The sequence below is a fragment of the Solanum tuberosum genome, unplaced genomic scaffold (genome assembly GCF_000226075.1).
Source record: "Solanum tuberosum cultivar DM 1-3 516 R44 unplaced genomic scaffold, SolTub_3.0 scf00055, whole genome shotgun sequence".
NCBI lineage: Eukaryota > Viridiplantae > Streptophyta > Magnoliopsida > Solanales > Solanaceae > Solanum > Solanum tuberosum.
The window spans coordinates 419,475-435,420 of record NW_006238981.1 but is presented as its reverse complement, the minus strand read 5'-3'; the positions used below and the strand labels follow the sequence as shown (position 1 = coordinate 435,420).

Sequence of the window (15,946 nt, the reverse complement as noted above, 5' to 3'; positions counted from 1 at the left end):
AATCGACAGTATCTCAAAGCTTCGAGACTCAGTTTGATTGAAGCAAGGAGGGGGGTCTTTACCAACTTCAATAATATTCTATTTTAGAAAACAATGTTGATCTGTTTCCCTTCTAACATAATTTTCATTTTTAGTGATCAGTTTTAACATATCAAAAATAACAATTATTCCCTTCGTCCAACAATACTTGTCCACTATACTAAAAATAGATGTCCAACAATATTTGTTCACTTTATGAAATTCATGAATAATTTTATACTTAGTTCTTAATTTACCATTATCATTAATTATAGTCATTTTTCTATTACATTTGTCAAGACATTATATTTATTATATTCAAATGGTGATATAGTAAAATTATCCTTCTATTTATAGTTTTTTAAGGGGTGTGTAAGTCAATAGTGGACAACTATTATTGGACTGAAGTATTTTTTCTCATGTTTTATGGTTAGTATTAACTATGTATCCCTCGTATCTCTTCCCATACTTAATGTTGAACGTCAATTACTATATTATTACGTATTTCTTAAATTATTTTTTAATACCTAAAATAAACATCAGTTAATAATAATAGTGTGATAAAATAATTATGTTAATTCTTTTAAAATAGATAAATTAAATTTAAATATGATAAGTAAAAATAAATTAAGAAAATACTATGTATTTCTTAGAAAAAACAATTTATTTAATCAAGTGAAACCGAACAAAGTAAAAGTGAACGGAGAGTTTTAATTGGGAGCCCACATTTGCACAAATAAAATTGGAGATGGCATACACATTGTTCTGTAGTAGCAGATTCATCACTTTCTCAAAGTTTTAACATTAAAATTCTATTACTTCCTCTCTCTCTTTCTCATCTCACATTCATTACCCAAATCACAGCTACAGCTACTGTCCCTCTCAGTTCTGTCTTCATTTATTACGCTATTTTCTGTCCGCTTGGAATCTTTTTTCTCTCTCTTATCCTTCCTTCTCTCAGTTCCACTCTCAGTCTCACGTCCTATATCTCTTCAACACCACTACTAAAAATATCCATTTTTTTTCTGTATTCCCCTGTTCCTCCTCAATTTCAACATTTTCATGCAATAAAAACAATTTCTTTCCTTATTTTTTTTTAAGTTAGAAAGTTTTGAAGTGCCTGGTACTCATGCAAATTGGATGTAATTCTAGTTAAATGGGTCGAGAAAAATTATTTTTGTGGCTGATTTTGCATTTCTGTGTTTTCGTCGTTTTGAGTTACGGGGTTCGATGCGATGGCTCAGAGGTCACTTTGAAGTTATTGACTACTCCTCGTGAATTCACAAACCGGAATTTTGCGAATTTTGCTTTTCAAGTTTTGGCCGGTGGTAATGGTGACATTTGTGCGGATTGTTCAACTAGTTGTAAGGTCAGTTTAGAACACTTTTAAACAGTTGTCTACGTGTCATTGAGTTATGAATGTGGATTGTCCTTGAGTGTGCATGTTGAGAGTTTTGAGCATTTTGATAGTATTCATGTTCTCAGGCTTTAGGATCAAGGCATGTGAGAATGACCGTAATAGAGGTGGATTCAGGATTTGAAATTTCACCTTTATTTTTTTTTAATTATATGTGCCCAAGAGGAAATGAACCCTCATTAGAAAGTCCATTTCTACTACTGGACCAAGAGAATACTTTGTTAATGTGTTCCTAACAAATATAAGATTTCTCAATGTAAATATAAGATTTGCGAGAAAGTTACTGGGTGCCAGGAACCCGCTCCCACCACCTTAGATCCACCCCTGACTGTAATGACTTTGAAAAAAAGAAGAGGTTCAAGCAATTTCACGTTTATAGGTTGGTGACCAGAAAATCTGAATGTCTAGGAGAAGTAATCACGGAATTTTTTACTAGATTCATGTTGCTAATTTGAATGCAGTGAAGAGTATCCTGTTTGATCTGTTCCACTAAAGGAATCAGCTTTTTGTTTCCTACTTCACTCACTTTCAAAAGCAAGAGATCACTAATATAAGGAATCCCCTAATTTTGGTTAATTTTGTTCAAAGTTTGGAGATATTTAACTATATAGGATTTGGAACTATTTTCACAATTCACTTAAAGACACAAGCACAGGAGAACTTATGTTCAACATCATCATAATCTATGTCGCATACCTTGATGTGTAGTAAATACGTGGTCAATGTGAACATGAACTTTACCATCTTAGCTTGACGAGAAAGAAAGAAAGAGAAGAGAAGGGGTTCAGTAAACCAGTGTTATTATTGTGTCTAAGATGAGGATCAGTCATCTCAGAGAAACCATATTTATGCTGCCTCTTCTCAGCAGACTTCTATCTATCCATTCTTTCAGTCCTTTAATTAAATTTATAGCATTTAATGGTAAGCCTCTGCAATGCCATAAATGAGGCATCTTGTTTCCCTGGAAGCATAAAATTTTCCTGGTGATGTAGCGAAGGATTATACGAAAAAACCATCTTACAATGATAAACGTAAGGGCTAGCTAAAGGTGTCCCTCGGTCCCTTGACATTATGCATGCCTCATCTTTTACAATTTTACCATGCATTAGGCAAAGCCAACTAGTTCATCTGGAAAAAAAGTTATCTTTGTAGTACATGAATGTTAACATCATTCTCCCTATGTTCATCCAGAATTTATCTTTTTGTGATTTGGAAGAAATATTTGTGTAATCACATCCATAGAATATTTGGAAAGTACGCAGTCAGTAAAACACAGATTTTGAGAGATATCTACTCCTTAGCCTTAGGATCCATTTTCCTATTGAAGATTGTTCTATATTTATTGAGATTCAGTTTTAATTTTCTCCTCTTGGTAATTTTTCAGATCATTTAGTTTTACATTTTGTTACACAGTACTAATTAATTCTACATTTACTGTTATTGTAGTTGGATGATTATGTGCCTGCAGTTTGTGAAGGTGGAGAAGTTTCTTACACACAGTTGCTTGATGGAAATCATACTTTTGAAGTTTGCACCAATGGATCTCTTGGAGTTGGATGTGCTCACTATAACTGGACTGTTGGTAGCACTCAACCTTTCTTCCCTTTCTTGGTTGCACACTAGTAATTTGTGATACTTAAATGATGACATTTATGGGCGCACAAAACAACCATTCTCTTCTATGGTGTATTTCTGAGTTCTCTCTTGAAGGCTTAAGTTGTTTTTGTTGCTTCTGAGCCTTCTTTGTCCAAGATAGTTAGCTATTACTTATGTTATGGAGAAATCACCAAATATGGAGAGAACCTAATCAGGGGAGCTCTGGATCTTACTTATTAATCAGATAGGTTTGGAACCTTCCACTTAATATATAGTAATAAAAGTATGATAATGTTACATTTTAAACTTTTTAGGCACCCTACTATATTTTTGACCTTTAGGTTGCAGTTGTCTTCCAAATTATAAACAGGTTGCAAATAAACTTGGTCTTTTTAAGCTTGATATGCATTCATGTCGGGGACTCTAGTCTAGTTGTAACAACTGGTAAAGTTTAAATTCAGTTATGTTTCTCTCTTCCTGATTTCATGTGCCTTCTCTTCTGCAGACACCATCCCGCCTACAGCCTACATTACCACCCCAACATCTTTTACAAATGCTTCCAATGTTTCAGTGGACATAACTTTCACTGAGCCATGTTGGAGCCAAGGTGGTTTCAGATGTGCTTCCACGAATTCCTGCAATGTAAGTAGATGAAAAGCTAAATGCTGGCAACAGATAGTTTTCCACCATCCCGGACTTAGTTATCCTTTTTAATTGGGAAGTGTTTTGCATGACGGCTTGGGTTCTTGCTTTGACCCTTCTTCATAAGTGAAGTTCAGGAAGAATTAATGTTCGTATTTCCATATATTATGTCTAAGAATTTTTCCTTCAAAGATTTTGACCTTTCAAATCCAAGTGAAGTCTGAGATAGATATATTGTTGGCTGAACTTCACCAATGCATCCTCACATTGTCCTTGTATTGAGAGAGTGGTGTAGGAGCTCTAGAGTTCTTGGGAATTCCTTTTCATTAGCTCTTCAGCTCATAGTTATCAATTGTATTCTCTTTGCATGCAGCTTCTCGTTTATGGAGCTGGACAGGTCGTGCCAAACACACTCAATGTTATTGAGCCAGACCTCAAATTTTCTGTTGTCGTGAGTCTGTCTACACGTGATCAGTATGGAAGAGTGATCTTGGTAATGGATAAAAACTTCTGTTCGGACCCTGCTGGAAACAAATTTAAAAGGACAGACAATTCAAGTTTATTTATACATTTTGGTGAGCAGTTGCCTTAACATGGTCATGTTCATATCAGTTCTTTAATAGATCCTCCGTTTTAATTAGATGTTTTCAGAGTTATATTTATGCCTTCCCATTTGATTCAAAGACATGTCTATCTTTCTGTGACAATCGAATAAAATTCTCATAATGTGATACCTTCATAAGAATTTACTAGAGAAACCAGTCCAATCGTAGAAAGATAGTTGTTTAACAATCAAGACTTAAATAAACTAAGTTCAATCTCTTTGATACTGGATTCAATAGATAGAAGGACAGTGTTCGCTGACATAAGGACTCATATACCTGAAAGGCAGTTTCAAATTGACAGTGAAACGAGAACCGTGCGAGCAACAAATAGTACTGAAAACATGGAGGTGTATTTGTACTTTAATGAACCAATTTCCAACTCATCTACGGAAATTTTGAATTCCCTGAGCATAAGTCAGGGATTGCTTACTCCCATTAGTGTAAATAGCTTTGGAGAACGTAGATTTGGATTTCAGGTTAGTTCTTTCATAAGTTTATTGTACTTTATATTCTATTGCAGTACTTACAAATATCATTAAATCTTTTCGGCACATTTCCAGGTTAGAGGTATATCACAGACAGCCATAGTGACATTGAGCGTAAGATCAGACTTAATATTGAGCTGGCAGGGAACCTCCATTGCTCCTGTAGCTCCTGTTACTTTTCTATACGGTATGTTTGACTGCCTATTAGAAACTTATTAAAGAAAACACGTCTAAATTAAGAAAGGAGCGTCTCCACTGCAATACTGCTGTATTGACTTGTAGATGATATTTAATTGTCCTGATGATATATGATGCGCTAGTTATTTTATTTCTCCTAAATATAATTGTTTATTGGTCGGTCCTTCAGATATGCAACGGCCTGCTGTCAGGTTGAGCACAACATCTAGGATGAGAACCTGTGACGAGCAAATTCCTGTACTGATAAAGTTCGTTAAGCCAGTGTTTGGCTTTAATAGTTCTCATGTATCCATATCTGGAGGGCAGTTGCAGAGGTTAGCATCTCCACTTACGCCAATCTTCCTGGATGAAAATATTTTCCTGTTAAGTCACAAAGAATAACATCATTACTATCGTGTACTAGTCATGGCTCATGGAGTTAGTGTTTCTTATGTATTTCCAGCTTTCAAGAAATGAGTAGAAGCATGTACACTGTCAATATACAAGCCAGAGATGATTTTGTTTCTGTGAGCATCCCTGAAAATGTAACTGGTGATGTTGCTGGAAACATGAACCTACAATCTAATATTCTCCGGCTCAAGCACTGTAATATTCTATATTTCTGCTCAAGCTGACTTTCTTTTGCTTTAGAGATACTTTAATTGCTCAAGTATACAATCAATCTTCTTTTAATCTTTTACAGATACTGTACCAGCAATATCTGAAGCGCTTTCCATCTTGGCAACTTCTGCTTTCGTGGTTACGTCTTTTGCAGCAGGGCTCCTCACAGTTTCAACCGCTAGCCTCCAATCTGTTGGTGCATACTCAAGACCAAGCTCTTTAATGACATCTGATCCTGCTAGAAATCTTTTTGTAAATATCCCATCTTTGACAACTTTATGTTAGACTTGATGATTGTCATGCAATACAGTTCGCATTCCATGTGGGTACTGCTTTGGTCGTTAGATACACAAGGCAGGATATAAATTTTAGAACTCTTAAGTCTCTTAGTGAAGGTCATGAAGTTGTTTGGCAGAGGAAACGAGTTGTTCCCTCCTTATATAATTTTGGATAATCCTACCTTGTGAGATAACTTTTGGGGTTTAGTTAGGCCCAAGGTCTATTTCTTAACATGGTATCAAAGTCAGACTCATTGTTGCTATTGTGTGTCGCGATGTTGGGTCTCCATGCTATGTTGTCCATGCTCCAGATGTTCAATTCCGGCATTCGAGAGGGCGTATTAAGTGTCCCACATTGGTAGAGGAAATGATTTGTTGTCTCCTTATATGGCCTTGGGCTATCCTCACCTCATGCGCTAGCTTTTGGCGTTGAGTTAAGTCCAAGGTGCATTTTTATTTATCCATTTCTGAGATGTATTCTTGCAAGCAACAATGAGATGAGCATTTGGTTAGCAAACACATTTTTTGAAATGTTCAAGTATCTTATATCCATTGAGCTTAATTGAAATTTACAAAATTCTTTGATCCATGACATTGTATTCTGAATACACATGCTTTCTTTTTGTGTCTTGAAACAGAGAATAGCTTGCCACATCCAGTTTTTTGCGTTGACGAGATGGTTGCCAGTTACCTTGCCAGTTGAATACTATGAATTTGCTAGAGGCCTGCAATGGAGTGTTCCCTACTTCAGTCTCCCATGGGAAATGGCAAGCATGCATCAATTTATGATGGGACCGGGTTCAACAACAGACCCTCATTCATACGGCTCTAAAATCAATGATTTTGGAATGAAGCCAGGCAAATACAATGTTAACAAAGCTGCAGCATTATATGGGTTGCCACTTAGTCCTATGGAATATAGATCAATCTTCGGGGTAAGAATTTATAAACTTTATAATAACATAAATATTTGCTCCATGATCATGTTATTGAATGTTCTTCTCAATGGCAGAGCCAGGATCTTCTTCCGGAAGCTCAGTATATCGTGGATCCAAAATATTCTAATGGGTAAGTTTTGAAAGATGTCTCATGTCACAATATTTTGAAGTGGTCAAAGGATGTGTACCTTTTCAATTCATTGGATAACAGCGCGATAAATCTGTGTGTCTGAGGTGTACTTTCAACTGATTTCCTCTTTTTCAACACTTAACTAACATGCAGTAAAGATCAGGATTACTGATAGTAAATCACACTACCTTCAAACCAGGTGAAAACAGAACTTTGGCTGTCACAATTCAACCCTCTTAAAGAGAAATAAACGTTGATAACATGTCAATTTGTCATGCTAGACCACTCCATGACTGCTTTGGCATACAATTAAATGTACAAAGTAAGACATACCAACCATGCTTCAGCTATTGGAGCTTAGGTTTAGTAAGAAAAAAAAAGGATGATCAAGCATGTACCTGAAATATTTATCTCAAGCTTATAAGCAAAAGATCGGAGATTTAGCACGTGTGAATGAATAATTCATCTGATGTTTTCAGGTGGAGGGATTTCAACAGAAGCATGTTTTGGTTAGCTGTTATTGGGGGCAGCTTGATATTGTTGCATGCTTTGGTCCTTTTTGTTTTAAGACTGAGGAAGGACAGAGAAAAAAAGTGGAGCTATGGAGCCTTGGTTTTTCCAAGATTTGAGATCTTTCTTACAATTCTGGCTATACCTTGCATTTGCAAAGCCTCAGTAAATGTAGTTAAAGGTATTTCTAATTCTTATGCACTATGCTCCTTTCGCATTGCAATGAGTGCAAACACCGGGTTTTCACAGCTAAAAATGACAGGATATATCTGTAATGACTGATATCAAATACAGAATATTTATCTATAACAGTTAAACCTCACTTCCCTTAATCGAATATTGATTGGGTCACAAGGTTCCATGTGCTACATCTTTTAGAACTGTCATTGTTGAAAGCTCGTGATTTGCAGATATTTTGTTATATGCCTTTCTTCTTTCCTTAAAAAAGGGACAACCTCATCAATTATTAGAAATTAGGCACCTGGTTGCTGCATATATCTAAAAAATGTCATCTAGGATGATAGTTCTTTAGCAGCTTTATTATGATCCTAAATAATCCTACTACTGGCATGTACCCTTTGATGAGAATGTTCAATAATAGAGGAGATCTGCACACTTTACATTTTCTTTCTGCATCATTTCAAGATTTGTAAATCTTGTTTACGAAATCACAAATTTTGTTCTTATTTTCTTCTAGGAGGATCATCTGCAGGAATTGCTGTTGGCATTTTGCTGTTGGGATTAGTATCATTTCTATTGTTAGCATTATTTTTGTTCCTCTCTATTGGAATAACATTAGGGAAGCTACTGCAGTATAAGGAGGTACACCAAGTAGGGCAGAAATTCCATTGGTATGAAGAATTAGTCCGAGTTACCCTAGGTCCTGGTAAAAGAGGTCAGTGGACATGGAAAAATTCGCGCGATTCTAGACATATAGTCATGTTTGGGCCTCTGTTTGAGGATCTAAGGGGTCCACCAAAGTATATGCTCTCTCAGATTGCAGTAGGAAATCCTAACAAGCATCCTGACAAAGTCATTGCAACAGACGATGAGACGGAAGATGCGGAAGCACCTTGCATCCAGAAGGTGTTTGGGATTCTAAGAATATACTTCACATTTCTTGAATTTGTGAAGCGTGTTTGTCTTGGAATTGTTGCTGGTACTTATTTGAAGAATTGGTCTTCAAAATCTCCCATAGTTGTCCTGCTTACCATCACTTCTTTCCAGCTATTCTTCATGCTTCTGAAGAAGCCTTTCATTAAAAAAAAGGTTCAGTTGGTTGAGATCATCTCAGTTGCCTGCGAAACAGGTATTTTCGCTGCTTGTATTGTTCTCATAGGAAGAGATTCGTCCAGAAATGAGACAGCAATCGGTATCACCATGCTTGCGCTTTTCTTCATAGCATTTTTATCTCAGCTTGGAAATGAATGGTATGCATTATACAGACAGACAAAGAGACTCGGTGCTGAAGACAAGTCTTTCTGCTCTGGTCTGAAAGCAGCATCAATTGGATTCCTCTTGTTTTTCATTCCTCAAAGATTGATCAGAAAGCTTGAAAGCGGGTCTGCACTGTTAGATCGTGTACTCAAGGAAACCGGGGATGTTACTTCATCTTGTGACAGGAACCGGAGTTCTGGTAGTAGAAGCTCAGGTACTGATAGACCATGGCATAAGCAATTCAGAGAACTAGCAAAGTCCAGCTTTAGTAAAGATAGTAATGTAACTACAAGTGATCCGTCAACAAGTCGTGTCAGATGGAGTGGATTTTGGAACCCTAAGAGAAGTGGGAGCTCATCAAAAGATTCATCAGCAGACTTCAAGTCAAAACCAAGAGGATTGCACAAAGATTTAGAAGCTATTTTTGCTTCCAAGTCATAGACCTCTCTTATTCATACAACATTATGGAATACATGAGACTAATATTCTGGCTTTACTGGTTACTTGACTACAAAGGTGGATCTGAAGCGGGTTCTGTGAATTCAACTGAACCCTTTGCTTCTAGTTCGAACTATGTAACCATGTATTTGTATGCAAAAAAAAGAAGAAGAAGAAGAAAATGTATACATATAATAAGACTACACTTATTCTGAACTCATTGACTTAAGTTTTACCTGAGCTTATGTATTTATATTTTGGATTGGATTTGCCACTGCTTGACTGGTATCTGTTCTTATGTTTTTAGGAGGTTCATGTTATATTTCCATAATAATGTATAGCTCTCAAATATAAATGCATGTTGTCTATGTCATTACTAAATCTTTTCATTTTTCATTTGTATAATAAATTGTCCTTGAAACAATAAAAAGAGGGACTATGCTTCATATACTAATTTTCTTTCACCTTTCTTCAGGTAGTAGTGGAAAGAGGAAAATATAGCACTATGAAAATTGAAAACTAAATTTGGCCAATCAAAAAGATAAGTAAAGTCCATGTAAGTATATTCCCCCATGTCAACAACTTTTGCGACGAGGAGAGAAAAAAGATTAATTACATTAAAAGTAAAACTTTTGCCAAAGGTTTAAAATATTATAATAAACTATAAATTTAGGTCTAAAATTTTCCATTATGTATTTAATTAACTCAAAAATGAATGTGTCTAATATTAAATTTAGTGATGAATTAAACAGGTATCAAATTTATACCAGACACCACTATCAAAGAAGAAAAATATTAGGACGAGGAATCGTTAGCCAATTGGATTGTGAAAGTGCATAAAATAAACGCAATTGATGCCATCTCCGTTTTCTTGAATAAAAAGTCAATACAAGAGAGCAGAAGTGTCATTTCTGGAACACGAAGCAAAACCCAGCTTCAAACACCTGTTAAGCTTATTCGGCTATCTTTGATTGTGTTAATAAAGGAAGGAGGCAATGGGATCAATGTTCAGTTCACCTCAGTTTACCAAAGAACAAATGGAGATCGCTCTTACCAAAGCCAAGCAGGTCGTTTCCTCTAATCCTGTTGTTGTATTCAGGTCTGTCTATATTCCTCTCTCTCTCTCTCTATCTAATTTTCTGGGTTTTTTTATTTTTAATTCGTTTATGGTAGTCAAAAGAGAATTATTTTTTACTTGGGTTTTATGTTTATTGGGGAATATGAACGGGTTTCGTGTAATTTGGTCAATTCTTATTTGTTGCAAAGATTTGGGACGTCAAGAGCTTTCAATTTTGTCTAGCTTTGGTTTTGTAATTCAAGATGAGATGGAGTCTTCCAATACAACACTCAAAATCAAAACTGTGCTTCTCTGATAGTATGTGTTTGTCTGTAACCCAATAAGAATCCGGGGAGGGGCAAAGCTATGTATAGCTAGGGGTTCAATTTGTGGAAAAATTACACTGGCAAATATAGTAAAAACGAATTTTCTTGGTTGTTTGAAACTCCCCCACATGATGGAGGATTCTAGTGTAGTCGCAAAGGCAATTCAAACTACTGATTTTTGGTTGTTTGGATCTTTCTCATATGAGAGGGGATTCTAGCGTAGTGGCAAAGGGGTTCAAAAATACTGATTTTTGGTTCTTCAAATTCTACTGTAGTGGCAAAGGGTTCAAAAATTATGGTTTTTGGTTGTTTGAATCTCCCTTACGTCAGAGGGGATTCTAGTGTAGTGGCAAAGGGGTTCAAAATTTTTGATTTTGGTTGTTTGAATCTACCTCACATGAGAGAGGGAGGATTCTAGTGTAGTGGCGAAGGGGGTTCAAAAGTTGTTTTAGGTTACATCTCCGTAAATTCCTGGTGCCACCATTGGGAATAGAAACATGATGGACCGGGGTGATAGATGTCAAGTTTTGTTAAAGAATATTGTTGTAACATTTTCTTCTCTCGGTAATCTGTCATGGTAGTTGTTCCAAGTATTGTAATATCAGAATAAGTCTTCATTGTATAAGGTTGCAAGCCATTTCTTTAACCTTCACAAAACATGTAATTGTTTTGAATGAGCTCCCTGTCTCTCATTTATGACATGACGTTTATGCTTATTAACAACATATGCTTGCTTTTCTTCATGCAGTAAAACATACTGCGGATATTGCACGAGGGTGAAGCAACTTCTTTCCCAGCTTGGTGCTACTTTTAAAGTTATTGAACTTGACCAGGAAAGTGAGTGACTCCGCATATCAATTGCTTCCAAGTGCTTTATATAACCCTTATTCCACCTCCTTGCTGCAAAAAATGTGTTTTCTTACCCTAGATGTAGTTTTATTGTCATGAAGCAAAAAAATATCCTCTTTTGCTTTGGTCATCTATTTTTTTGTATAGAAAGATTGACATTCAGCAACGAAAAAAAACCTTGAAAATTTCTATTAGGTGATTAGTTTCAATAGTCCAAGGAAGACTATTACATTTTATAGAATGTGCATGCTGATTCCTTATAGTAGGTATTTTTGGGATTATGAAGCAAGGTTCGAATTTCAACAGAGGCAAAAAAGTACTCCCGCCATTTCAACTAATGTGTCTTACCTTCTTATTTATTGATCTATTTCAAAAAGATGTCTCTTTCCTTTATTTAGTAAATTTTCAATTTCAACATTCTCATTTACCCCCCTAATTACAGTCCCTTATAAGGATGACAGAGAACAATAGATGTCTAACACCACAAAATTCAAAAGATAATTTTGGTGTGCGCTGTAAACAGTTTTAGTAGAAATAACAAAATTCAGAACTCTTCTTGACATTGTTAATAGTTTGTGCACAATGCCATTTGCCTGAACCTACCTAAATCTTGGTGGACAGACCTAAGACCTAGGTTGGTGAGGGGCATCAGATATTGATTGAGTAGGAATTATGCACCTGAATAGCTGTGGTGAGGTGCGAGCAAGCTGACCACACCTCACAATTATACAAAAAATTGAATTTGGTTCTGGAAGTACATAGAAGCACTAGAACTAGGTTGATCGAGAGATCTGTGTTGCTATAACATGTTTGGTTGCTCATGTCTTCTAATAGATATATCTCGATCTTTGTGGCTTCGTTTATCTTTGCTCAAAGAGTTCCTGAACCCCCTACAGTTGCTCAAAAAGGCTGTCCTTAATTAGTTCCTCCCATCCTTGTTTCTTGGATCATATATTATAGTTATGAGAGTTCTCTTTGTGATCTGAAGGTGATGGAGATGAGGTACAACAAGCATTACTAGAATGGACTAGGCAGAGGACTGTGCCTAACGTGTTTATTGGGGGAGAACATGTTGGTGGCTGCGACAGTAAGAATCATCAACTTATCCTCTTTATCTTTCATATATTTTCCTTAAAACTTGCCTACAGTAGCTGTGACATTTGTTTCTTGTCGTGTAGGCGTATTAGAGAAGCATCAACAGGGAAAGCTACTTCCCATGCTGAAGGATGCCGCTGCTATTCCCAACAATCCTGCCAAAGTCTAGAAAACAGTAGTTGTTAAGCTGACAATAAAAATGAAGTTGAGAGTGCTGTAACTTAACTGCCTCCTCTCCTCTAGTTTGGGTTGTTTAATAAGACGTTGGATTTCAAGTTCCTTTTTCTGTTCTTCCCTTGCCTCAGTCTCCTAAACATTTCCTTTTAGTACCTATTTTCCATTTTTAACTTGCCATCTGTTCCGTTGGGAAGTATATATTGTAGACAAGAGTAAATTTGTCACTTGTGTCTATTTCTTCCTTTACTAATTCACAATGGAGAAGATGATCTGAACTTGCATTTAAACATGAAAGAACTTGTAATTTGTGATAAGAAATGAGTAAAAATTACTAGTATAGTTAATCTAGCAATAATGATTTTGTCAAAGATAAGAGAGGTTAGTGTATGTTGAATATTATATCTTCTATGCCTTTTTAGAATCGAATCATATTCCAACAAAGCACATGATTTTATCTTTGGGCTTAGACTCAAGTGACTCTTCTTTCACCTGGAGCATTAATTCTCCATGTTTTTAGTATTGGTATTATTTGTCTACAATAAATTGATATATTCTGGAAAACAAAGATAATTTTTTTAATTTAGTCATAATAATTTTTTTGACTGTACAAAACAAGGAACAATCTTTTTCTCACCTTCTCTAATAGAGTGGTGTATCTATTAAAAAATTAAAATTAAAACACAGAAGAAGACTGAACATTCTATATTATGGATAAAATCAACGTTAAAGAAAATAAACACAAGTTTGGGGTGGACTAAATCTGCACCTATAACGCAAATATGAGAGATTATTGTGTTCTATTGGAAAAATAAGGATTATTTTGAACTTATGCCCAAAGATAAGGTATCATTTTGGACCATTACATTTCAGATAGATCTCCGATTCGAGAATCAAGGGTTTTCTTCCATAGCTTGAGATAGATTTCGGCAATGGCACGAAGGATGCCTGATTGGTCGGAACTTCAAGATGATTTGCTTGCTTTCATAGCTAGGCGTTTGAATCTGATTGAAGATTACTCAAGTTTCCGAACGGTCTGCAAATCCTGGCACTCTGCTGCTACTAAGAACAATTTTAATAGTGACCTACCTAGAGTTCCATGGCTAATGTTAGCGGAAGAGGAAGACAACACAGATGGAAGTTACTGTCGAAAGTTCTTCAGCCTCTATAATGGCATGATTTTGAAGAAGAAGATCCCAAAAGCTAGCAGACAAAAATGTATGGAGTCTATGGGTTGGCTTATCACAATCGGAGAAGATGAGGGTGAAGTTAGTCTATTACATCCCTTCTCCGGTGTTCGGATCGAATTGCCCCATCAAAATACCACCGAAGATTATAGGAGACGCCAGACGGGCAACCTATGTACTTTTTTTAATAGAGCAGTTTTGTCAGCTAGTCCTTCTCATACATCCGATTACATTCTCATGGTCATTGATGGAGGCAAAGGTTATATCAGTTTTTGGAAACCAGGAGATTTGAGATGGAACAGGATTATCTTGGACCAAAGCATTCACCCTGTTGCAAGTGGTCTTGATGTGGTATATTTTAATGGCTACTTTTATGGCGTAGATGGATTGGGCCGCATCATAGTTTGTGATGTTTCTGGCTCTCAATCCAGTAGAAGTCATATGGTAGCTAAGATACCATTTGATCTTCTTGAAGTTGCAGAACAATTGTACATCCTAGAATCACTAGGATCATTATTTGTAGTTTTGCGCAATGGAGTCCATCTAAGGTACTTGAGAGATGATTGCGACAGGATTCCACTTACAGATGAAGAGGAAGACCTAACATATGGAACAACAGATTTTCGTGTTTTCCAGGTTGATTTAGCTTCTGGCAAAGTGACAGAAACCAGGGAATTAGGGGACAGAGCTTTTTTTGTGGGTTATAATGCTTCTCTTTCAGTCCAAGCTTCTAAATTTCTAGGAATCAAGCCCAATCATATTTATTTTACAGATCATTATTTTAGATCATGCCTAGCCTATGAAGGAGGAGGAGGGTTTGACATGGGGGTGTTCAACTTAGCAGATGGAAGTATCCAGCCGCATTACAACGGTGTTTCCCTGAGTCGTATTAGTCCTCCAACTTGGGTCACACCAACTCTATATTGAGTTAGACACCTTCCTTTATTTACTCTATTTATTATGATGCTGTATGTTCTTGGTTTACCATGATAGTGACTATTTCTAAACAATTACAGCCTCCAGATGAGTGATATATCATGTATGTTTTCAGATAATTTGATTACAGATACTCCTATTAGTTGTTATACTTCCTTGCTTCCAATTATGTTGTGTTGGAATGCGAGCACTAAGCAAATAAATTACGTAATTATAATTAATAGTCACTGCCTTATCGCCAAAGAAAACAATTAACAAGAATTTAAGCAAAGAAACTGTGAAGATAAGGTATATCCTATTACAATGTGCAAATAGGGAAAAATCATGATTTCAGTGTATTGGCAAAGGGGTTTATGTTAGTTTAGAGGTGATATTAAGTTTTGATGATTTAACAAACTTAGGGATCTAACAAGGAATCAAATCCTTGTTATTCGGATTGCTGACACGGAAATGAATGAATAAACTCAGTGTGAGGAATATTTGTGTGTAATCATCAAAAAGGAGGAAAATGTTATATTATAGGTGTTTTGATGATCCTCACAAATGCAGGGACCTGGTCCCTGGCAGAGTGCTATTGTCCAGATACAAATGGGGTACAACTGTAAAGCTGTCATGTCAGGTGGTAGGTAAAAAGTGCAGTGTCCTACACCAATAGGAAGAGCGGACGAGATTGTATGCTTCAGTGTCTCACAAATACAGGGACCTGGTCCCAGACAGAGTTCTCTCGACCAGATCTATAATGGGGTACATCTGTAAAGCTATCGTATCAGAGGTTGGTGAGGCGTCAGCGTACTACACCAATCAGAATGGACGAGGGTGTTTGTCCAACGGGTAATAACTCTTTATGGTTGATATTTTCTACGTGACAAACACTATATTAAATTCATTCATCCAAAGAAGGAAGTCAGCCAACAAGCCTTTTCAAGAACTCACAAAGAAGTTTGCAAGGCACCTGGTCTCTGCAAGACTGCGATATGAAAAGGTGACAAGACAGTTGTCAGAAAAGCTGCCACCTCTGATGTGGTAGGTG

General features: G+C 36.3%; 3 protein-coding genes across 3 annotated transcripts; all 3 read left to right on the top strand.

Annotated features, from left to right (window-relative positions):
- The first annotated feature begins 801 nt into the window (after positions 1 to 801).
- On the top strand, positions 802 to 9,572 carry LOC102593326 (uncharacterized). Its single transcript, XM_006344354.2, has 13 exons — positions 802 to 1,387; positions 2,882 to 3,017; positions 3,537 to 3,673; positions 4,047 to 4,248; positions 4,516 to 4,754; positions 4,839 to 4,950; positions 5,131 to 5,275; positions 5,404 to 5,546; positions 5,644 to 5,813; positions 6,478 to 6,774; positions 6,852 to 6,907; positions 7,387 to 7,598; positions 8,115 to 9,572. The coding sequence occupies exons 1-13, from the start codon at positions 1,175 to 1,177 to the stop codon at positions 9,293 to 9,295; spliced, it is 3,243 nt and encodes a 1,080-aa protein (XP_006344416.1). The 5' UTR covers positions 802 to 1,174; the 3' UTR covers positions 9,296 to 9,572.
- Positions 9,573 to 10,050: 478 nt separating this feature from the next.
- On the top strand, positions 10,051 to 12,792 carry GRX2 (glutaredoxin). Its single transcript, NM_001288175.1, is given in 4 exon segments — positions 10,051 to 10,391; positions 11,424 to 11,512; positions 12,513 to 12,611; positions 12,703 to 12,792. Coding segments are annotated over 4 exon segments (378 nt in total). The 5' UTR covers positions 10,051 to 10,287; the 3' UTR covers positions 12,789 to 12,792.
- Positions 12,793 to 13,725: 933 nt separating this feature from the next.
- Positions 13,726 to 15,751, top strand: LOC102592657 (F-box protein At4g35733-like). Its single transcript, XM_006344352.2, has 3 exons — positions 13,726 to 14,886; positions 15,466 to 15,542; positions 15,616 to 15,751. Exons 1-3 carry the CDS (start codon positions 13,726 to 13,728, stop codon positions 15,749 to 15,751), a joined length of 1,374 nt encoding a protein of 457 aa, XP_006344414.2.
- The last annotated feature ends 195 nt before the right edge of the window (positions 15,752 to 15,946 follow it).